Here is a 25,182-nt window from a genome sequence, read left to right as displayed (position 1 = left end):
CTCTCGTCCACTTACCCTCCTTGTGCTCCATTTACTTCTCTATAAAGTAAAAATACTGACTTTTGTGAAGATTGATTGTGTACAAAAGGTGCTAGAGAAGGACAAAGAGTTATAGCTGTGAGCTCTCAGGGGTAAACATTTAGGTTCATTTGGCTGGTGAATTGGAAACAGAGAGCTCAGCTCAGTCGCTCTCTAGTTCAGAAATCTTTTTGCATTATTTTCAAACTTACTAGGAGTGACTTGAATTGTGAATTAACTTTGGTGAGGCAGCTGGCAGCCTGCTGCAGCGTACAATGCCTGCTGAATCTGCACTTCCTGGCATAGACGTGCAAAGGACAAGGCATGCTGTGATAGAGTAGAGGAGCCACTCCCAAGCTAAAGCTGCACTGAGGGCCAACAGGACTGTTCCTTGACTTGGGCCGCAAGCCCAAATCTCACATTTACGGTCCCCCATCACCCACCAACCTGAAAAAGAGACTTGCTTGGAATGGAGAAAGTAAAAGGGAAGGGAAGCGGTCTGACTATTAATAATTGGGACTGGGAACCTTTTAGATATAGCCTGAACCTGTACTTTAGCCAGGCCTGCTGGGCTGGTGAGCACAGGATGGTGGGTAAGAGTTTAGCTCCTTTTGCACCTAAACTTGCAACAACAAAAATCTTGGCATCACAAATAGTAGCACTCAGCTCATGTTCCAGGCAGGGGCAGCCAGACTTGGACCGGTGGTCAGTGCAGGGGCAGCCAGACTTGGACCGGTGGTCAGTGCACACCTGTAACCGGACACCCACCCAGTGCAGTTAGCCTAAAAAGTAGGAGGAATGATATGGTGCTGTATGCATCTAGGGAAAGAGCCGGGAGCAGAAGGGGGGTCACACGCCCAAGGTAGGAAAACAGCAGCATAAGAACATAAGACTGGCCATACTGAGTCGCACCAAAAGTCGATCTAGCCCCATATCTTCCGACAGTGGCCAATGCCAGGTACCACAGAGGGAATGAACAGAACAGGTAATCACCATGTGATCCGTCCCCTGTCGCCCATTCCCAGCTTCAGGCAAACAGAGGCTATGGAGCAACAGCACTCGTGATAAAATCTAAGCTTGTACTTACCCTCCAATACACATCAGTTTCTATTGATATACCAACGGGCTAACTGTAGAAGTATACGAGTGGACTCCTAAAAAACTATTCACAGTGCTTTAAACATGTTCAAGGAGAACAAATATACAGCACATTCACAGCCAGGCTCACAGTCTCAGAATAGAGCCTTTTAATTAATAGCCTTCCAATTAATTCAATCACTAGTAAATTTGAGTGTAATCTCCACTGGACCCAAACTGTTATTTTTAGTACAGAGAACTTCTACCCTTTAATTTTGATCAGTTTGAATCCCTTCACTGTAAGTAAATCCATCCCAAGCTATTGAAATTGTCATTTTTTTCTAGAAAGAAGCAGCTAAAATTCTGAATGAGAGAGAATCAAAATGGCCTAAGACAATCCCACAACAGTAAAATGAACACAACTCTTAGCTGTACCTTTTGGACACTGCTATTGACATTATTTTAAGATGCTACTGTGTGCTTTGCAAACTGTGGTACGCCCCCATGTGGTCACATAAATAACATGATTAACTACTTGCTCCAATCAAAGGAGCCAACTGTAATGAAATAAGACGACAGTATCATAGTACCTGGTAAGCAGGTGAACTTGGTTATTGCATGATTAGATTGCTGTTTGTTTGTAACAATGACAACTCTCCTGCTTTTCCCTAGCTATCTGTCCCCCTATTCTCTTCCCAGGCCCACTGCCTCTGAGGACAATGTATATATTTTTGAAAACAGTAAATTGAGTGACCAGTAGCAGTAACACTTTTTAAAAGCAGCTGGTTTTCAGTATGATTCCAGTTCCTTTTAGCTCTTTGCTGTTGCTTCTCCTGCACAAAGCTGTTTCTTTCCTAGTCTGTTTTCACATGAAAACCATGGCACACACCACACCCAGAACATCCTTAATTCTTATTGAAATACATTTGTCCCAACTCACTAGATTATGGCAATTCCAGTAGTACTCTGGCACTTCTACTCATTCAACTAGTTTTAGGGCAAATTAGTCAGTGATGGAGCCAGTAGGGCTGGTTTGGGAGCAACATAAAGGGTAACATTCAGTACCAGATTCAGATGTAGAAAAAAGGTCAAGTCATTGCTGCCAAAGTTCATTTAACTCACATTGTTTGATAAATACAGCACACCTTGATTTCATATAGCATTCGGCACAAGCCATATGTACAAATACTTTACAGAATTAAACTTCACACTGCATAGTACACAGTGGAGAATTTTTTTTAACCTTCTCTTTTAGAGCAAAGCCATCATATTATCTTCAAAAACAATCAATACCAAAAACCCTACCCCAAAAGGGAGAAGTGTCAGAATCCATGGAGTTCACTAGGGACCTTGCTATTAGTTTTATATGGAAGGCAGCTCAATACTACAGTGATGGGCACCAGTATAAAATCCGTAGATAGATTTTATATTAAAAATCAGAAAAACACCTTTCCCCAAAATCAGAACCAAGCGGCTTTGAAGGGGGGCTAAATTGTTAAACACCACGAGAAAACAGATGAGACTATTTTCTTGTATTGCCATTGCGTCCAAGAGAACCACAGAAAACACAAGGAGAGGAAGTCTGAGACAGCTCGGCATAATTACCAGACCTATTGAATCATAGGGGATTGCTACTTCAAAGTATTACTCAGTGACCTGAGACTGACTACATCCTCTTTTTGTTCTAAATGAAACTGTTGTGGCCCTGTAGTGACCAAAAAAGTTCTTATCTGCTACCTTACAATAAGGGGGATCATAATGGATGTTGTTCCTGGGATGCTAAGAATGCGCTGAAAAAAACTATTTCCTACATCTTAGATAAATAGGAGCCTGATAGCAAAGAATAAACCAATCTGTATTTCTAAAAGCAGATGTTTGTCCTCTTTTCCCCACCACCTCTTTTACTTCCATCCTTTTAAAACTGCATCTTGTAAGATTATTCCAAAGAGCAACACAGTAATGAAAAACAAATGGACCCTAACTCCCTCAGTTGGTTAAAGCAGTTGCTCAAACTACAGTAACTGTGGTTCCTCAAGAGGTTGTAGTTAGTATGGATCTCACTGTAGGTGGGCATGTGCCTCATGTAAGTGAGATTTTTTTTTTTTTTTAAATAACCTTGGTTGTTGGAGCCACACATGCATCCTGTGCCTCTTTGTGCACCATGTGAGGGCCAAGGACATAGAGGGTGGAGCTGCCGTGGCCCTCCCTTAGTTCCTTTGCAATTAGAAATCCAAGGTAGGTAAAGTCTCCAAAAAGTAGGAATGGAGAGTAGGTCATGGGATTCGCACTGACTACATCATCTCAAAGAAGCACCCTACGGTAACTGGAGTTAACCATTCTTTCTTCAGGACTGTGTCAGTGTGGATCCCATTGTAGGTGACTGGCAGATCTCATTCCCACCATCCTGAGGAGATGCTGAGTTTCATTTGCAACAGTCCAAATGTGACTGCAGTACTGCTCCCCCAAACTTAGTATCTGGCCTTGTAGCTAAGTCCAAAGCATAGCATTTGGCAAAGGACAGTGGATTAGTCCACCACATCACATTGCAGATCTCCGATATTGGCAGCTATTGAAGTAGGCGGAAGAAGTTGCTTGCACTGTGGTGGGGTAAGCCTTGATGTTTGGTGGGAAGGTACAAAGATGCACTGCGTGATCCATTTTGAGATTGTGTGGGGCGACATCAGGGCATTAAAGGCCAAACTATAGCCAAAGAGATGGAGTAGTAGTTTGAATGGTTTCGTTCTGTTAACATAATAAAGCAAAGTCCTGGCTACATCGAGTGTAATTTCTTTTCTCCTAGAGCAGTGGTGGGCAACCTGCAGCCCGTCAGGGTAATCTGCTGGTGGGCCACCAGACCGTTGGTTTACATTTGCATGGCTGCCCACAGCTCCCAGTGACTACGGTTTGCCATTTCCAGCCAATGGCACTCTCTCCCCACCCCCCATGGGGGTGTGCCCCTATTTGGGGACTACTGGTTTAGGGCCTTTGAAAAAGGGGTCCCTTTCTGCATGTTTGCAGGAGATTGCTAGATTCATTGAAAAGTTATGGAGAGCCTGGGATTAGCCCATGTAGCTCTTTCCTGCAGAGGTGGATAGTACAGGGCCTTGCAAGTTTTGCACTTGCCCTTGAAGAGTTCTTTATCAGCAAAATCAGTCCAGTTGGCAGGAGTCAATTTACTTCCGTTGTGGTGTCTGAGCTGCTGTGTACAAGATAAAAGTGTCCTGCTGGGTGTTCAACAACCACAACATCAGAACACACACTAGACTTTTAATTTACAAATAGGGTTGCCAACTGTCTCATCGCACAAACACCCACACCTTGCCCCAGCCCTTCTCTGCCCCTTTCCTGAAGCCCTGCCCCTGCTCACTCCATCCCCCCTCCCTCAGTCACTCGCTCTCCCCCACCCTCACTCACTTTCACCAGGTTGGGGCAGGAGTGCAGGCTCTGGGCTGGGGCCAAGGGGTTCAGAGTGTGGGGGTGCAGGAGGGGATGGGGCTCAGGGCTGGAGCAGGCGATTGGGATGCATGAGGGGGTGCAGGCTCCTGCAAGGCAGCGCTTACTTCAGGCGGCTCCCACAAGCAACCAGCATGTCCGGCTCCTAGGCAGCTCTGCACGCTGCCCCTGCCACTTCCATTAGCCGGGGTTCCCAGCCAATGTGAGTTGTGGAGTCCGCACTTGGGGTGGGGGTAGCGTACAGAGACTCCCTGGCCACCTCTGCACCTAGGAGCCAGAGGGATGTGCCGTTCGCTTCCGGGAGCCGTGCAGAGCCAGGGTAGGTAGGGAGCCTGCCTTAGCCCCACCGTGCTGCCCACTGAACTTTTAGCGACCTATTAAAATCGCCCGGCTGGCTTTCATTAGCTGCCGGGACATGGAGGCCAATTCTGGGAACCAACCCTATTTACAAAGCGGTGGTAATCCTAACTGTCCTCTACAGCTGCAAGATTTGGGTGACCTACAGAAAATACCTGACAAACCTGGAACATCAGCACTTCCTCTGGAAGATCATCAAAGTGGGAGGATCACCATACTGTCGTCAGAAGGCCAACACCGTCACTGTTGGGGCCCTGATTATCCTGCACCAGCCGAGGTGGAGCAGGCACTGTGTGTGCATGCCTGATGCACACCTACCACAACACTTGCTGTACACCCAACTCACTAAAGGAGAAAGGAAAGAAACACTTCTAAGACACCCTCAAGACAAACATCAAGAGATGTGGTATCGATACTACGCACTGGGAGACAGTAGCCCAGGATAGGGCTAACTGGTGAAGACTTGTCAGAGAAGAAACTATACTTTTGAGGAAAATTGCTTTGCTCTGCTTGCAGAAACATGCCAGAAAAGAAAGGATAGATGACTCTCATGCAGCAACTGTGGCCCAACCCTGCCTTCTAACATCACCTGCAACATGTGGCAACGAATTTGAAGCTCAAGGATTGGACTCCTCTGCAACCAAAGGACCTATAAAAAATAAAACCTGTGAAAGATATCATCCTCGACCCTGAGATATCGCCACCACCGACGACAAGATAAAAATGTAGGTTTGGAGAAGGTAATTTCAGATGGTGTGAGGTTTCTGTTTTTAAGGGGGGTGGGGAGAGAATATCAAAATCCTACAAGTGAGCAGGACCTTTGAATAGTGCCCTACAGCAACACCCTACATCACATGCTACTTCTGAACTACACACTGGGAGGTCAAACACCATTTTGCTGCAGGCCTACCACTTGGTTTGGAGGGAGAACCCTTGACATTTTTGGGGGTGGGGGTTAAAGTCTCCCCAGTTGAGATATGCTATTAACACTGAGTTAGAATAGATCATTTTAAACCATTCTTTAGAGACTCCAAGGTGAGGACCTCAAAAATTCAAGGCAAAAGCACCCTGTCTCCTTGAAACATTACGCTGCTAAACAAATGTGATGGGGCCTTCTCCCCACACTAGCCTAGAAGGTGTTAATGAGGCTAAATATGGGACAGTTAATCAGATAGACCACTTAATTCCCCTCAGCTGTGGCCTAAGTAACCCCTGACTGATGGAGCCCAGCTGAGAAGGAACAGGCATGGCTAGGATAAAGCCAGAAGCAGAGGGCTGCAGCCCCTCTCTGGACATTAGAGAGGGAAGGAAGGAAGGAAGGAAATTAATTAAGAAGGAAAGGGTATAGGAAAACGCTCAGGGGAATAGCAGTAAGGTTTAAGATGGTGCAGACCTTGGCCACTGATTAGAGGATCCCCGAGCTGGAACCTGGAGTAGAGGGTAGGCCTGGGTTCCCCTACCAGCATTGGGGAAGTGTTCACTGCCCAGCCAGAGCATGAGGAGGTTGCCTGACTTAGTTTACATGGAGAAACTTTGATACCCTGGAAAGGAGAAAAGCACACAGTGACTTGGCCAAAGGGCCAAGTCATGAAGCAGGAGAACCCCAAACTGCAGAGAGAAAGAAACTGTAGGTGTGCAAACAAGTGACAGAAGGACTCTGGACCTGGAAAATGCTATTTGCCAGAAGAGGCACCCTGTTACAAAAGTATGTACTCTGTTACAGACAGAAAAAAGGGCTTTTTTGGTGGTTGCCAGAGATTAAGTGGCATAAAAGTGAATATCCTCCCAGTCTAAAAGGCCTCTCTCAAGACACAGGTGGAATATTTATTTTTAAGACAAATGAGAAATGCAACACTACTATTGACATTGGCTGTATAATGATCCTGTAAACCAAGCTTTTCTTACAATAACCTTACCAAATAGCTCTAAAGCAATATTGTTTAGCTTGTACTCTAAAGGCAAAGTAATCAAAGGCTGCAAAAGCTTAGTTAAGAGAAAAAATTCAGCTGTACTATCCACTTCAGATAGTAACTTCATAAAAGGATTATGCAACTTTAATACAAAATTACTTCTTTATGGAGTTGCCAGGAAGAGTGTAGGTGATGATATTCGTTCAGGGAAAAGAGGATCCCTCATCTCTGCCTTTGCATGATAAATGGATTGGTGTTTGGCTCTACAAGAATGTTCACAATTTGCATCTGCAAACTAGTGAACATGAAGCAGATGATTCCATCTTATCTACAGACACAACAAAAAAAAATCTTTTGTCCCAATCCTGCAGTGAGATTTGCTCAAATAAGCCTACACAGAGCCCCATACACTTAATTAAGGCTCTGAGGGCAAAGGAGTCTGCCCACACAGCTCTCACTGGGGGACTGAGACCTTAGACTTTCTGAAAAATATTTAAATGTGAAATATGCTGGTTAGTGCTTACAAACACATTTCAGTTTAGTCAGTGACCAACTTTTCTCCCTTCAGTGTTTCTACACCACTCAGCAGGAGGATTCATTTGTCTTATACATGGTAAGACTAGATTTCCCCAGTGAAGTCTGTACCAACTATTGACATTTTCACATCCAACTATCTTACATACAAATAGTGTAGGAAAGCTTGTTTAAACATACAGAATGCAGACAGGAAAAGACATTTAAGCACAGGCTTTCGTCCATGATCCCACATTTAAAATCAGTATTAGCATGAGAAACAGTGAGGTACCTACACACACAAGTCACCAAATCAGAAAAGGGTAACAGAATAAAGATGATCCACTTCTTAGAGTGGGGCTTAGTCTACTTGATAGTTCTTAGGGCAGCATCCAGTTAAGAACAACCACCAACCAGCCACATCCGGATTGGCCTGTGTATAACTATATATTCTGAGACAGAGTATCCAGAAGGCTGCTTAAATCAGACCTACCTTGACATTTTCAGGTATTTTGATTAGTGGACTGACTTTCAACTACTACAGCTAACCCTGACCATTCTGAGAAGTATGGATGAGAATACAGAAAATAAGGTACTCTGCATAAGTAATACACTATATTTGTTTTCCGTACACCTTTTGGATTTCTATAGTTGGGGCTGGGTTAACAGTTTGGGGTGTCTTTTCCTTAATAGCTTTAGAGTACATATGATTCAAAATTGGTTCATAACTGGATGTGTATATGCTGGTCGCTCAGATGCAATTTATTCTAAAGTGTATTTCAAAGGAAGATTGACATGTCTAGTTTTAAAAGGAAGTGGTTTTACATATAGCTAGTTGTGTGAAACAAATCGAGTATCTGAGACTAGGCCTGTCAGGACCACAGGATAACATTCATCATCGAACAAGCGGACAGTATCTTAACACAGTTTTAGTGAGCAGTAGAGACCTCCAAAGAGAGTGGAGAACAGCCAGACCATTTTTAAAAAAATGCTGTAACAAAATGGAATAGTTGTGCATTTGTTTTATGAAGATTACATTCTACAAAGGCCAGCATTTTATGACTCCCCACTACTAATAAAAACAGAAATCTTGAATACAATCACTTGTACAGATAGATTAGTCAGCCCCCCCGCCCCCAAAAGCAATAGCTGTGTTCTCAGCTATAAGAAAGCATGCAGAAGCTTTATTGTTTTGCTACCCCTTGTGCAGATTTCTAAGTCATAGTACCAATAAAAGCATGGTATAATGAAATTGGGGCAATGATAAGTTGTACTTTCAGAAACCATTGATCAATACTTTGCAAAATGTCAAAACAGCTTTGCAAAGTATTAATATGGATAAAAATTCATTAAGTTAAAGCAATCCAAGATACAGCCAAAATGCAAGAAATAGCACTGTGTATATACAAACATGGAATACTGCAGAGCTCATTTAAAAATGGCACCACTGGACAATATTTTACAATATGCACATTTATTTGAGGCAGGGAAACTAATGCTCCACAAGTGAAGTGATAATACAGATAAGTGCCTCGATTGGCCATTTATGGTACTTAGTACAATTTAAAACAAACACTTGAAAAGTAAAATGCTATGTAGGACAGGGCTATTGGAAACTAAACATCTTTAGAGTGGAAAAAATATGGTGCTCCCTCCCCATTCTTAGCCAGACAGTATTGCCAGAGACTGTGCTCATCTTTAAAGCACACTTACTTTAAAGTCAGTGCTATTTTCTTTCAGAAATCAGAAGTTGTACTTTTAGATGACAAAAGCATTTGTGTTACCTTACAAACATTCAAACTGGAAGCTTAGGATTCTGGCAGACAATGTTGCATATTAAATAGAAACCAACTAGCAATTGTTACTGAACATAAAAAACCTTATTCAATCATAAAAAAATACTATAATTCACCACCACAGACTTTACATAGTTTATAAATAATAAATAACAGTAGATTACAAATGGATTTACTTTAGCCCAGTTAGGTCTTCTTAAAAAGTATACTACTGTATTACCTCAGACTGACCAAGGTATTGTATCAAGACTACTACTCAAATGTAACTCCTTAAATGATATGCAGAGCTAGTATCCAATCCAACCTTAAAGCCTTTCCCTAGAAATTAAAGTTAATTTAGTGGCCTGCCCTCTGTAAGGCAGACAAAGGCATAAAGCTATACAGCAGCTGTGACGGGAACACACACACTGCTATCTTACAAAATAATTAGGATTCTCCATAGCACCTCCCAATGGAAGAAACACCTTGAAAAATAGCAAGCACTAAGAGAAAGCAGCACTGAAGACAGCATCTGGTAAGCACTCTACAAACAACGTCCTTTGCCCACCCACCAGTTTTACATTCCTTAATTTTAACAATGTCCCCTAAGGCACAAAAATACCTATGGCCTCAATGCCACAGGAGACATTGATGGCGCCACACACATTCTTCTTTACTCAGTAGTTTAAGTAACTTAGTTACTTGCACCATACATTTTAGATCAAAGCAGGGATTATTTCTCGTTGGCCAAATAACTATGAATATTTACCATATTCCATAGAATCTACTGGATGAAGGGTGTGGGGACAGAACTATGCAGTTATGTTAACCATGTTTCACAGGGTATTTGTATTTCCCCTATTGATAAATATGCTAGTCACCCTAGAAGTGTCTGCATTTTGTTTTAAACACAACCAACTTCTAGAACCATAGTGTTCAACTGCAATGAAGCAATTACCAGTAGCACTACAGACAGCCAAGCATTTCTTCCCAACTACAGAGTGGGGGAATAATTTTACTTTGGGTTAATGGGAGAAATTAGATATTTACCCCAACCAGAAATTGTGTTTATGAAATAAAAATCTAGCAAAATCTAATTTACTAAAAAGAATCTGTCAACGAATAAATGAGCATTTCCAAACATCTCTGCAACAACCGCCTGTTTCTCCAGACAAAGTGACCATGGCAGTAACAGTACCCAGTATTGTCCTAGAAATAACAACACTAATATTGTAAAAAGATGTCTGTTCAGTTTATACTAACTCTTGTTTGTTTTAAAGAAAAAACCTTTTGATTCCTGAACAGACATCTTGTTTGTAAAATAATCAAAACCAGACATTAATATGGTCTAAAGTGTCCATTAAGGCTAAATCAAAACCACTGGGAAGAATTGTCAAGAAATAAGATTACATTAATTTTTCCATTAGTATTTTAATCCTCATGTTAGTGATTCTCAAGGATCGGAGTTCTTCATTTCTCTGTACAAATGTACAGCACAGCTAAACACTGAGTCAGAACAGATTAAGTCACTTAGGTGAGAGATCATCCATCAAAATGAATGAAGAGCATGAGTTTGAGCATGTTACTGGAGATTCTGTGGTAATGCTGCCTTTAGCCAGTGAATCAGAGGAAGAACCAATACTGCTGCTACTCCTATCGAGAATATCTGAAGACAAACTGGAGACACAGGAAAATGGTTACTTAAGAACATGTGAACTAAGAATTGGCATACCAAGTTAATGCACTTGGAAAAAAATTAAAAAAAAAAAAAATGTAGGAGAGACATACTACCACTCAGCCTTTACTGCAAGACTGGCAGCCCTGAAGACTCCTTATTTTCCTCTAGCATGTTATGGATACATTCATGCTCCTTAAGGGAAAGAGGAGCAGAATTTTTTTTTTTTTAAAACATGCATTATAAATTGATACAAACTTCAACCAGCTGTAGAATAGAAAAGTCAGTTAACAGAAGTAGTGCCTTTAACAATTACAAGGGCAATAAGGAATTTTTTTTTCTGATGAAGATTCCAATGACACAGCTATTCTAATGCCACTGATTAGCCAGTTTGCTCTCAAATCATCTTTCAAAGCAGGATCTTGCAAAATAGGTTTTTTTCCTTAAGAAAATTCTCCCACACTTGGATTTTAAAGGCTATCATGATTCCAGATTTTTATTTGCAAACTGGAACTTCATAAGAGTTGAAAAAAATGACAATTCTCACTGATTGTAGGTGGCTTTCCAATTCTACAAAACTCAGGAAGAAGTTTATTTTAGAACCACTTAATCTATCTGATGTGTCTCCTTGGAAAGAGACAAGATTCAAGCCAGACAAGTCACCTTCCTGTTTCTATGAAACAGACAGAGATACATCAAATTAAGATGTGAGTGACACATCAATATAATCTTAACTGTGGAATATCATAATAAGAATTTGACTTCATATCAACTATTAGCTTATGGGAATGCACAGGAGATGTGATACTATAATTCCAAAAATATCATTCTGCTCACTATACCATTCTGAAACAGAAGGGCACCTAGCAGGTGCTGCAGACAGCAAATTATAGTCAATACTGAGTGATTTCTGCTTTGAGGGAAAGTAAGGACATCACACAATAATTTCATTTACTATGAAGCATCTGACATGTGAGCAGCAAGGATTCCCTGCCTATTCCAGGTATCAAAAAGGATTCTTGTGAGATGTTTAGATGTGACCAAGAAGAGCGAACCACTTATGGGCAGCTCGTCAAATCAGCCAAACAGCAAGCAAGAAAACTTAATTCCAGAGAGTTGGGGAACCTTTATTATTGCTGTGATGAAATGCCAAGTATAGTTTCTACTAGTCTGCAAATGCAAATTATTTAGCACAAGTTAAAACTTCTCTGAAAAACTAAAGTGCTGAAGATATCTAAAGGACCTCTGCTTTGGTGTTTCAGTGTTTATAATACAATATTTTACCATGAACTGAAATCTGTCAGATGTGTAACATCAGGAGAAAGCATGTTGGTAGTTCCTTGGAAAAGTCTCTTTGGCTGACTTTCAGTTTCCATTTCACCTGAGAAAAGTAATTAACAGTCAAACTTGTTTGGTTCTGTGAAATATCTCAGCAGAGTAACTTCAAAGTTCTTTCTATCCAAGACTATTTTGGGTGTCCCATATAGTAATTACATGCATAACATCTTGCACTGTGATCTGGTCAGATCTCTAATTAAGCTTGGTAAGAGCCCTAACACCCCTAAAGCTATAGGAAGTGATTTGATTATTCAGTCCAACCTTTGAGTATGTACTGAACTAATGCTTCAACATTGTTTAAGGGACACGATGCTACCGAAAGTGCAGTAAAACAAAGGTTCTGGTCACTCTGTCTAAGATCTCACAGCACTTTTCATAGGAGTTGGGATCTAGACCCAGTGTCTTGCCAAATTCAAACCCTGATTTCATTCTGCCTATATCAACTCCTTTTGCAGTTTCATTTGCATACTGTATTCTTCATTCCCTGTCCTGAAGTAATGTGTAGTGTTGCTCTGGCTATTAAATAGGTGCTGGGTTCCAACCCAGAAGTGAGCACTCTGCAGTGTTTGTTGAAATGCTGAATAGCAGTTTGTGTCTTGTGCAGTGTCTCATACTCAATATTTTAAAAGGTTATTTCTCAGAGATGTTAAGCTTAAATTGTTATATATTTAGAATTATATAGCTTGTACATGCTTTAAACATATGTTTTTAAAAGCAATATAAATGTCAAATGTAAGTGGTTTTAAAAGGACTCATTTTTACAGCCAACTGTATAACTTGTTTAAAACTGGGCTGCTATATGGACCATTTTCTGGCCATCCGCATATCGTTCTCTTAATATTTAAGAGCAGGCAATCACTCCCATTTTGTTCACTAAAAGAAAAATTCTATTGTCACAATATCAGTAACTTTGAGAAATTTAAACAGCATGGGTCCAGAATGGACCCAAAGATGCCCTTTTGGATATTCATGCCAATATTGACAAACATGAAAGCACACTCAAAGCCTTACACAAAAAACATTAGGCACAACATCTAATCACTTCTGCTTCCTCATTGTGAGACAGATTACTTCCTCACCCCCCCATGTAAACCTATTGACTTCTTTGGGATTGTAATGTGAAAGGCAGAATTGGGTCCCATATGTTTAGTATATTATACCAGTGGTGGGCAACCTATGGCCCATCAGGGTAATCCACTGGCAGGCTGGCAGACCCTTCATTTACATTTGCACAGCTGCCTGCAGCTCGCTGTTCCCGGCCAATGGGAACTGCAGGAAACAGCGCGGGTTATCCTGACGGGCTGCAGGTTGCCCACCACTGTCTTATACTGTGGGACGATACCCAGTTCATTTATCAGTTTCTTATATAAAGTTCAGTTATCTGATACTTCAGTATTTTTCAGTTTCGTTTTTATTGCCAGGTTCATGAGAGTTTTCAGATGTAGTTTAATTCACAGTCTACCAGCAAAAGTGTATTTGAAATTTGGGCACTACTTTTTCAGCTTCCAGTTAACTTACAGCAGTTCTAGTGTCATCTTGGGGAACTAACTGAAAGGTTTCACATTAAAAACATACTATAAATGAACTTTGTGTACATAATGTAGGAGAAATACACTACCACTCAGCCTTTACTCCAAGACTGGCAGCCCTGAAAACTCATTTTCTGTAGCATGCAAGGAATATGTTCATTCTCCTTTGATGAAATAATGATGGCTTCCATCATGCAGACTGAAGCTAAAGAACATAGATGTAAAATACTCTGGATCCTCACACAAACTGAGAAGAAAAAGGTCAGACAACTCTTTCAAGAAATGTGAAATTCTACAGGAAGGCTGCATAGTAACATGCATCATTTTTACCACTAGAAGATATTTTAACAGCTAGCATTTCACAGTTGTACAATATAACACTTTGATATGCCGAGACTTTCCTATTAGGGATTGTTTCAGTTTATGGCTATGACTATACATGTTACCATGTAATAAATGCAGACTAAGGACCGCTAAGCAATTCAAGAGTTTAAAATTAAAGCAACCAGAATTATGTATTTCAGGAGGATATGAAGGAATTAGGTGTACTTAATGACATTTATGATTAAGGACTATTCATAATTAAGGCTAAGATTTTGTCAGATATTTTAGTAATAGTCAGGGACAGGTCATGGCTTTTGTGAATTTTTTTTTTGCACCCATGACCTGTCCCTGACTTTTACTAAAAATATCCGTGACAAAATGGGGATCTGCATCTGCAGGTCCCCACACCGCCTGAAGTGGGGTAGCTGGGTGGTGGCTAGGGTCCCCTGTGGCAGCTGCCAGAGGCCACAAGGGTACCCAACAGCTCCCTGCCCCTGCAGCTCCCAACCACTGCAGGCTGAAGTCACGGAGGTCACTGAAAGTCTCGGATTCCGTGACTTTGGCGACCAAATCATAGCCTTATTCATAATTAAAACTGGTTTGTGTTTCCAGTAGAAGAGCAAACTCTCATTTCTACTTTATCTGTGAGAACTGCTCCAAAAAGCACCAAAGTGCAGTGGGGAATGGGAAAGCAGGCTCCAGTTTGGACTTTACTTGTACTGTGCTTTTGCTTTAAGTGGTGCACTTTAATGTACTTTGGCATCTTACATTCAGTGAGTTTCACTATGGGTGCTAAAAGCTGCTTCACATTTAATATTGCAACTCAGTTTCTATTAGAAATCTGATTTTTTTTTTTTGCATGTGCTCTCCAAAAGATTCCACAAAAGAATCCCCTCAAAACTAAATAAGTGGCATCTGCAGCAAAGGCAGGGGTTTTTTAAAATCAAATTTGAAATAAATTAGACTAGATTTGACAGATTAGAAGTAGGTCAATTTATTTTGCCACTTTTTTTTTTAAAGCAAACAACCAACTTCACAATTTCATAAATACACACTTAGGGAGAATAAAAGGAGACGTCACTGGTGTGGTTGAGTAAGGAAAGATCAACAGAATTGGATGGCGATAGGTGGAGAAGTACTTGCCGCATAAGCATTGGTAAATAGTTTTTTTAATCCCTCAGTTTAATGCAGTGTCCATTAATAATAATATGGAGAATTTATATAAATTTTACTTCAAACACCATACCACCACCATATTTCTTGTTAAGAAAAGCAGATTTTTCAAAGGAAAAACACTATCATGTACTCTATGCTACTTCCATCCCTCTAATTCTCAAAATATCCATCTTTTGAACTTTCATAGTATAAAACAAACACTGGGTATAAAATTTCAAAGATATTCAGTAAACATATAAAAGGGAATACTTCCATAATTAGAATAAACTTTTGAAATGTACCACTATACAATCTATTTCCTTCAGAACATCATTTATGGAAGCCAGATATATTTCTAACGTAACAAAAATGGTTAAATACAGAGGGAGCCACAGTACTATAGTAATCCCAGAATACAAGGCAGACACCAATTTTAATCATAGAACATCAGGGTTGGAAGGGACCTCAGGAGGTCATCTAGTCCAACCCCCTGCTCAAGGCAGGACCAATCCCCAATTTTTGCCCCAGATCCCTAAATGGCCCCCTCAAGGATTGAACTCACAACCCTCAACCTTAAACTCAAGCCCGAAACCTTGATTTAAATCACTGACTTTAATTATGTTTTGCGTTTGTACTTGTTATCTTCTTAAGGACAGGCCAGTTCTCATTAGTTGGTATCCATTGAACCATGGTGATATGCAACTAAATAAAGCTTTTTATATTAAATTTCTTTTTGCTAACCAGAAGGATACTCTATATTTAAGCAATTATATAGCTGAATTTATTTATTCAGATTACATTTTATGCTAAAAATGCATAATTCATAAATTTCTATTTACCAGATTAACTTTTTACTTGTGGGTTGTGTCAAGATCTATTTGGCTAGAAATTCAAATTCAATTAAATGCATAAATACACTATTTTAAAAAATAAAACTACCTTAAAATGTTGGCTATATATGAGAAATCAAAACATGTTTTGTATTTAACACTAACTGATTTATTAAAACAAAGGAAGTATTATCTCTAGTTAGTGAATTGAACTGATTGGTTTTGGTCACCATGTCCTTCAAGGTTTTAGAACTAGCAGACCTAATGCTCTCTCACATATTTTGTTCATAGAGTGGAAGAGAGAAACAAGCTTTCCTGCTTTTTCAACTCCCAACGGGTTTCTTAACTTTGAATGAAGTAATAACTGAACTGGATGCATAAACTGAAAAAAAGAAAATATTTTCTCTATACCCTCAGAAGAGTGAGTCGAAACCTAGTTTAAATATTTAGACTCTGGCTCCAGGTGCTTAACCTGACTTCCACCAGTTCAGTGGTATAACTGTCTTTAAAACGTGGCAGCAAACATGTACTGCTTAATAATTTTTGTATTTAGTTTAAATGACGTTAGCGTATAAAGTAGCCTAGTAAAACATAGGGTTGTCAATTTCAAGTTTAATTTTAAATAGGTTTACTTTAAAGACAAACCTTTATTTAATTTAAATCAAAATCCAATTTTGATTTTTTTTAAACTATGTTTTGATCCGCCTTGCCAGAGAATCTAAAAAAACTTTAAAGGTGAAGCATATTTATCTTAGAATTAGTCTTAATTTACAGCTTCCTGCAGCTAAAAATGATTGCCCATCTAGCATAGATGTTTATGTACATCTGATTTTTAGCAAGTCAATCTTTCCAGTCTCCAGCCCATGTTTATTAATAGTCAAAGGTGAAAAACATTCCAAGTTTTAAATAGTAAATACAAGTGACTATATTTTAAAAGTTTAGTAGAAGTCAGATTTATAAATTTATAGTATTTTAGGCAAGCCCTTTTGTTTTATTTTACAGCTGGAAGTTTGGATTGGCAAATTCCAATACATCATGGAGGAGCACGCACTATATTTTGAGGAAAGGCTACTGCTTAGCTTAGCATTAGGATTTAAAGGCAGAAAGTCTATCATCTCTACAATATCAGAAGTATTTAAACATACCTTTCCTTTTAATGGGACCAAGAACACTGGGCCTGATACAGTTGATTGGACTCTGACTCCTCCTGCTAAAAGAGCCAATACTGGTATCAATAAATTCTAAAAAGTTTAAGCTTGAACTAGATGTTTTATATACTACATCAATATACAACCACATTTTAAAAAGTGAATTCTTGTTTTAAAACAGTTCTGTACAGTTCAAATACATAGGCAATTGGGAGTCTGATACTGTAGTTAAACAGAAAAGTTAGGTTTTGAATGGTGTTGTCTTGTTAGAGAAGGATTGTTAGGATATAGATATTCAGGCCTGTACTCTAAGAATTTAGGTGTATTATCACTTGGCTAGTTATAGAGGTATAAAAGAGAGAATCAAAATCACTGTCTGCCGGTGTAAGGTCCTTCTCTTACTGTGACAGTCTGAGGCCCTGTTCTTAGGCTAAGGCCTTTGGCTAAGCAGCACAGGCAGCCATAAGCTGGGAAGGGACCGGTCACATCCTCACATTCCAAACTAGTCACATTGAAATAAGGTATTCCTAACAGCTATTGGGCTGTTAGGAATACAATTCTGTCCTGATAATGCCTGTCACCTCCAGAGAAAGGGAATTGCCTGGAAAATATAAAGGGAAACTTAGTTTGATAGCATCCTGTCTGGCAAGAACTCACTTATCAATAGCTGGGATGTGAAATCCTCATTTCTGTATTGTTTTGTCATTATAGTTCCCATTTTGCTATTGTTTGTCTGTATAATCTCTGTCTGGTTCTGTGATTGTTCCTGTCTGCTGTATAATTAATTTTGCTGGGTGTAAACTAATTAAGGTGGTGGGATATAATTGGTTACATAATCATGTTACAATATGTTCGGATTGGTTAGTTAAATTTCAGGAAAATGATTGGTTAAGGTATAGCAAAGCAGAACTCAAGTTTTACTATATAGTCTGCAGTCAATCAGGAAGTGAGTGGGTGGGGAAATTGGAATCATGTTCGGCTAAGGGCAGGAATGGGAACAAGGACACAGGTGTAAGGCTCTGTGGTGTCAGAGCTGGGAAGGGGGACACTAAGGAAGGAAACTGGAATCATGCTTGCTGGAAGTTCACCCCAATAAACATCGAATTGTTTGCACCTTTGGACTTCGGGTATTGTTGCTCTCTGTTCATGCAAGAAGGACCAGGGAAGGAAGTGGGTGAAGGAATAAGCCCCCTAACAAGGATATCTACCATATGATCTTTGGTAGATCATTTAATTTCTCTTTACTTATGGAATGTCAGTCTCATTTTATCCATTTGTAAGTTAGGTATACTGCTTGTATACATCTGAGCGATTTAAAAAGTTTGCTTGGTAAGCATTAGGAGATTCTCTATGAAGGACCCAGTCTAATCTAAATTTAAAGAGAATTCAAAGAATGCTAGCATTCAGCTTCCTCTTGCAAAGTTGAACATTCAAAATTTTTGGGGATGTGGGGCAATGGTGGGGTCTCTAATTTCAACATCAGGGCAGTTTAAAAAGAAAAAAAGCTTTCAATATTTTGTCAACAGGTCATTTTTAAAGGAAAAATCAGCCACCTTTTAAAGCAGGACAAAACTAGAACCATCCAGAAGTCACTTTATTAATGGATTCCAGTTGAGATTACAAATGAAAATTGCTTCAAATCCATTTCCAGGCCTGAATTTTAATACTGAACTGTCTTAAACTGCCAGATTATTATTGAAACTAAGTCAGTATGCATTTGTTACTGAGACAAATTGACTTACTTTGAGAATCGCCTTGTTGGACTAGGAATAGGACTTGGAGGTAATCCATTACTACTCACAAACATTTGTAAGGATGGTGAAAAACATTGCTGGGAAAAGAATTAAACAATAAAATACTTCTGCAACTTCCTTTTAAATAATCAATATTTTTCCCACCCCAACCAAAATCCCCAGTGAAAGTAACAAGGCCAACAACCACCTACTGGAAGCTTGGTAAGAGGGGGAGAAGTGGTGCTGGGGGAGGGTCTTTGTCTCCACTGCACCCTTCCCGGGTTTGCAATGAAGAGACCCAGGAGCAACACAGAATAAAGGGAAAGGGCCATCCATGTAAACTTAACATGGCCACAGTTGAACTCCTAATCTTTCCTCCCAAAAGGGCTCCAATGACCCCAAGCTATCACTGCTGACACCATCTTTCCCAGCACTCAGACCTGTTCACTGTGGTCTTGCACTCCTCCCTCTCTCTTCCTCCACACATATACAGCTTGTATCCAAATCTTGCTGCTTCCTCCATAGTATTTCTAAGATCCATCCTTTTCTTTCTTTTTAGGCAGCTTAAAATCTCATCCAGGCCTTCATCTTTCAATTTGATTACCACAGCCACCTCCCTAGCACCTCCCCTCCCTAAAGCACACAAAATGCAGCTGCTGAAGTCACTCAACATGGTGAAGGAACCAGGAAGTCAGCAGGTCAGATTCTGCAGGCTTAGGTAGTAAGTTTTAGATATTGAGAAAAGTCAACAGTAGTTAGATTTAACAATGGTTATAGACTCTCTTCTTTAAAAACAGTAAATTATTTTGGGAGTTTAAAAAAAAAATCCTTTGCAGTTCATCTTAATCTGAAATTTGTGTTTTCTTTCTTTTTCATTTATCCTACCTTCCCTATTCCTCGGGTGGGTGAAGGTGCTGGGGAAACTGGGATGAAGTCTATTCTCTTTGGAGAGGAAGATTTCTCAGACTTGTCCAAGTCATTGTCACTCTGTAAATACAAAATGTTGCCCTTACGCTGATATAGTACATATCTTTAGAACCCGAGCCACAACATTTCAATGGCCAAATCAGTGGAACAAGTCGAACACCAAACTTATATTTTCTAAAATTATTTCCAAAGTTATTTCCACTTTTTCCTTAAAGCCAATGGTTAAGCGTAGAAGTAGAATTAAAAATTTAAACATCTGTAAAGAGATTACCAGGCTCAAGCTTTCCTCCCATGACTGGCTTATCTGCATTGCTGTTTGCACTTCCCTAAAACACAAAAAATCCCATCAGTGGCTACAAAGATGAAAAGTCTGGATACTTTCTTATTTTATTTCAGTCACACTCACCTTTCATGTGCTGTTTCTCTGTTCATTAAATCCACTCCTTCCTCCTGCAGAAGATAAGCGCGATAAGCTTTCATAATATTTAGTTCATCATGGTACTCAAAGTTGAATGAACTCTTCCTAGTTCAGTCATCTGCCTTTAGAATTTAAACAAGCCAGAGTAACACTCCAGAAGGAAAGGCCTGTAATCCATCCCAACTCACCATGTCTCCCTGTTCATCCCAGAGCCAGATATGTAGATTATAATAGTAGCTTTAAAAGTGCTGAAGCACTTCAATATGAAGAAAGAACAAGCCCTATGAGGACACCACTCCAGACTTCAGAGTAGCAGCCGTGTTAGTCTGTATTCGCAAAAAGAAAAGGAGTACTAGTGGCACCTTAGAGACTAACACTCTAGGTTAGGGGATGAAACAGAGCTAAATGATTTAATGGAGAAGAAATGCCGGCAGTATCATTTCCATATCAAATACTTCACAAAGAGAAGGAAAGTGAAATATTTTGATAAAATATCACATGTGGAGTAGAATAATGCAATTTACCCTTCTGATTTGATGAAGTCTGCTGCTAGGAATTCGAATGGGAGATGATGACAGCAACTAGAAAAGAGTAAACATCCACTTCTCAATCATAAATCAGTAGTCTGCATACAACTTATTCTCAGTTACCTATGTTCTCTTTAAATTAGAATTAAGATAGCCACGTGTCAATAAGTGCTCAGAACTCAGACCACATTGTAGTAAGATGATAGTTGACCTTAGTATAGCTAGTGCTCTCTTCTTACGAAGTTCATTCCATTAATCAGTGGATGGCACAGTTCTCAGAACTGTAGGAAGCCACTGGCTACTGCCCTCAAATGTAGTAGCAATAATATAAACAATTAAGGTAGGGTACTGTAATAAGAATGTGAGCATGAGTTAGAACAGTGGTTCTTAACCAGGGGTACGCATATCCCTGGGGGTATGCAGATGTCTTTCAGGGGGTACATCAACTCATCTAGGTAGTTGCCTAGTTTTACAACAGGTTACATAGAAAGCACTAGCCAAGTTAGTACAAACTAAAGTTTCAAACAGACAATGACTTGTTTATATGGCTCTATGTACTATATACACTGAAATATAAGTACAATATTTATATTCCAAATTATTTATTCTATAATATGGTAAAAACGAAAAAGCAATTTTTCAGTAATAGTGTGGTGTGACGTTTATATTTTTATGTATGATTTTGTAAGCAAGAAGTTTAGGTGAGGTGAAACTTGGGAGCATGCAAGACAAATCAGACTTCTGAAAAGGGTATAGAAGTCTGAAAAGGTTGAGAGCCATTTAGTTAGAACATTACAAAAGTCTAACTTTGTACTTAAGTGGTAAGATATTATTCACATACCTTAAACATAATTTCTCTCAGATAAGCTATAATGGTATCACAAATTTTCAGGAGTGCCAGCAGGAAAAGTTGTAGGGAATTTAAATATTGGAAATAGCCCTTTGCAATAAACTTAACCCCTTTGGGGCAAAGATTGTCTCATAGCTAGGTCTGTACAGCACATATATCTAATTTAGGGCTTTGGGTGCTACCATAAAATAAGCGTTTACTATAACAACAATATTAGGCACAGGGCAGACAGTGAAGTGACAGCTCCATAACAAAAAGTTTAGACTCAGAATTCTGTCATTCTTTTGCTATGTAAGACAGAGGCAATAGATATTTTATTGATTTTAGGACCTTTCAAGTCTCAACCTCTTTAAAGAGCCAAGACCTACTCTTTACTTCCTATAAAAACAGGAATAAAATTATTTTAGCTGAAAAACAGTAATGCTATTTCCCATGATTTGTCCAAGTTAACAACTTTGAAAAGTGAAATAATTACAGGACTGTATGCTGAAAACCCTAAACAGTAACGAGTAGAGTAACATTCAGCATATGAATTATTTTAAAATTAACTTCTCTTAATCTGTTCCTGTGAAGCCTGCTGTCCACCTCTAGCTCTCATCACCCTATCAGAGAGTCAAGTAAGTAGAAGGTTTGTGGTGTTTTGGTTTTTTTTAGGCAGTTCAACTGTGCAGGGTTATTTTAAAATGAGACTGCAATTACTCTTTCCCACAGGCAAATTCCATGCATTGAGCTTTGAGACCAGAAGAGATGCTGGATTCCACTCTGCTTGGTATCCCAACTACAGGCAATGTTAACCAAAACAAAAAGGCAGGGTAGTAATCAGTAATATGCTTTGTGGAGTATCCTGCTTACATCTACAAAATTTCTTGATTTTTCAGAGGAAATTTTCAAGTAATTTAAAGAAATCCATTTTGCAGCCAAGAGGTCTATAAGGATATTTCAGTACAGCTTTAAATGAAGTTTAAACTTTTCATTTCCCCTCACTCAATTACACATTGTTGAGGTGTGAACACTGCATTTAAGATTACTTACCATACTGTGACGGTTCATAACTGTTGTACTGTTCCTGCGGGTTCGCAACACATAAGGCTGAAAAACCTGTGAATTATCACTGAAAGAGATTACAACAGTTACTTTAATTTAAGGCACACATCAGTTATACAATCTTTTTGTATTACATTTTTCAAGATACTGACATGTTCCCATTCTATTTGGCATATTACTTCAAAAAACAAAAGAAGGTAAGGGCATGGAGGATACTAGCTTGTCACCTTTGACTAGCTAAATATCAGGGAGTAGCCGTGTTAGTCTGTATCCACAAAAACAAGGAGTCTGGTGGCACCTTAAAGATTAAGATTTATTTGGGCATAAGCTTTTGTAGGTAAAAAAACCCACTTCTTATGCTCAAAAAAACCGGTTAGTCTTTAAGGTGCCACCAGACTCAGTGTTGTTTTTTGAAGAGCTTGACTCAAGTTTCTCTCTAGCTGAGTGAAATTAATGGTCGCATTCTACTTTTCAGTATCTGAAATGCTAGTGTTTTTTGATAGATTGCTCAGGGGCCTTTTGTAGACAGCCATCTTCCTTAAGTCTAAAAAAAAAAAAAATTTGTTTTAAAACCAGCTACAGATATGATCTTCAGAAAAGGTTTGGTTGCACAGTTCTAATTAGTGTGTGGTATTCAGCAGACTAGTCCCTTGGACTGAGATTAGCAAGCAGACAGTAGGCTGGCACCCACACTCTTGCTTCCCCCAACTAGGGTTTATACCATTAACACAATTCTAGCATTGCAAAAAACCACAAAAGGTTTGAAGAGGTGACAGTTAAACTGAGCCTAACCTACATGGAGAACCTGCAGAATTATATGGAATTAGTTGTCCATAAACATCAACAAGAAGCGAAGCAACTACTGACTGGATGGAAGGGGAGTGCCTGTCTTGCTTGCTCAAAGACTTCGTACACCCGACAAAAACACTGTATAACAGACCCATTTCAGGGCCAGCCTAATGGATTATGGAACTCCTGATTGCACAATGCACTGCATCATGGTCGGGGAGCAGCCACTTGTGGGCATTCTCCCAGCTGGAGACTGTACCGAAGATGGAATAGGGATCAGTTGGATAAGCATCAGATGACCTCCTGAGGTCCCTTCCAACCCTGATATTCTATGATTCTATGGGGAAAGAAGGGCTGATAGGTGAGGGGATGGACCTTCTACGTCTATCAGGAGGCAGCAACCATCAAAACTCACACCTTCCTCTCAGACATGGGGAAGAGGAGCCACAGGATGGCAGGAGGATGCCACAGCCGGGCCCCCATCCCACGTGAGCCCAGGAATGGGCACACCCCAGGCCCAAGTCCTTCAACCCGAGCCTATGGACCGGGGGGGGGGACTGGCGGCTACCGCACTCCCAGGGCTGAAGTCGTTTCCATCATATACAGGGTTTGCATCAATGGCTCTCAGCACCTCCACTGCAGGAATTGTTCCAGTGCCCTTGCTATGGGGGGGGAGGCGGGCCCGGGTCTCGCTCACCTCAGCCCGTGGATGAGGGGGGCGCTGTTCGATCTCCTCAAGCTCCCCCCGTCGCTCGGGGCCGGCGCGCTCCCCGCCGGCAGCTCCAGGTCCAGCTCCATTTTCTCTTGAGCCATCGCGGCGGCTCCGGCTGCTCCTGCTCCGCCGCGAGGCCCATTCACTGGGGGCGGCCGCAGCGGCTCCTCATGCCGCCCCCCGCCCCGATCCGGCCCGGCCGCCCCTACAGGCCCCGCAGAGGCCGCTGCAGGCAGAGCCCGGGGGCGCTGCGAGCCGGGCGAGGGGGGCGGCACCAGCAGCGCCCCATGCTGGGGAGACGAGAGGGGGCGGCCCCTACCCCCCTCCGCCGCCGCTTCCTCGGCTCCTCTCGGCTCCCTGCGCGCGGCGCCGGCCTTGCCGCCTCCTCGGGGAAACAAGCGACCGGGCCTAGAGAAGCACCACACAGAACGCGCCGCTCCTGGAAGCACTGCGCATGCGCCACACGCAGCCGGCGGGGTGGGGGAAACTGGTGTGCTGGAAACGCGCATGGGCTCTGTAGCCGCATCATACCAATACGCATGCGTGGAAGAGCCTCATCGGGAGAGCTTTGATTTCAAGGAGAAGCCCAGGCGCCGGGGAAGGGCGGGTACGCTGATTGGCTGAACCGGGAGGGCGTGTATTTGAAATGGCCCAATAGGCAGTAAGAAATTTGACGTTGTATGCAATGGTTGGAGCCGGAGTTTTTGAATTTTGGATGTAGGGACTCAGGGTTCGAGGCCCCCTGTTAACCACTAGCGCCTTGTGGAATTTTCTTGGAACGTGTTAATTACGGGTTCTGCTTGTGCTATATTTTTACTATATTATCCATGATGGCAACACCTCATAGCCGCTTTCCTATGGTTTGCTCTAGTACACTAGAATATGACCATAACTGCTTCACATAGTCTGGTGGGGCACCTTTGTGTATCCCTCCAATCTGTTAGGTGTTTATATGATTGCCAAAGACAAAGGAAATCATCTGGGATTTGGGGCACCATCGGTGCACAATTTACACCCTTATCTTCAGGAATTTGCTACAAAAATTTGCCCAAATCTGTACAATACGATTCCTGCAAGGAT

The 25,182-nt window shown here is 40.8% G+C and overlaps 1 protein-coding gene and 2 non-coding genes across 3 annotated transcripts; all 3 read right to left on the bottom strand.

Moving 5' to 3' along the window:
• Window positions 1-8,785: 8,785 nt before the first annotated feature.
• LOC141993267 (PABIR family member 2-like) lies at window positions 8,786-24,643 on the bottom strand. The gene is given in 12 exon segments (XM_074962734.1): window positions 8,786-10,780; window positions 12,063-12,159; window positions 17,100-17,164; window positions 18,845-18,933; window positions 19,721-19,822; window positions 20,034-20,088; window positions 20,169-20,212; window positions 20,705-20,761; window positions 22,590-22,668; window positions 24,088-24,548; window positions 24,550-24,577; window positions 24,579-24,643. Coding segments are annotated over 12 exon segments (1,293 nt in total). The 3' UTR covers window positions 8,786-10,629.
• LOC141994299 (small nucleolar RNA U109) lies at window positions 10,873-11,019 on the bottom strand. Its single transcript, XR_012641088.1, has one exon. It is a non-coding gene; the product is annotated as a small nucleolar RNA U109 (small nucleolar RNA).
• On the bottom strand, window positions 13,713-13,843 carry LOC141994300 (small nucleolar RNA U109). The gene has a single exon (XR_012641089.1). It is a non-coding gene; the product is annotated as a small nucleolar RNA U109 (small nucleolar RNA).
• Window positions 24,644-25,182: the final 539 nt, after the last annotated feature.

Source organism: Natator depressus, chromosome 9 (assembly GCF_965152275.1).
Source record: "Natator depressus isolate rNatDep1 chromosome 9, rNatDep2.hap1, whole genome shotgun sequence".
In the NCBI taxonomy this organism is placed as follows: domain Eukaryota; kingdom Metazoa; phylum Chordata; order Testudines; family Cheloniidae; genus Natator; species Natator depressus.
Note: the sequence above shows the minus strand (reverse complement) of the source record. Positions and strands in the feature narration are given on the sequence as shown.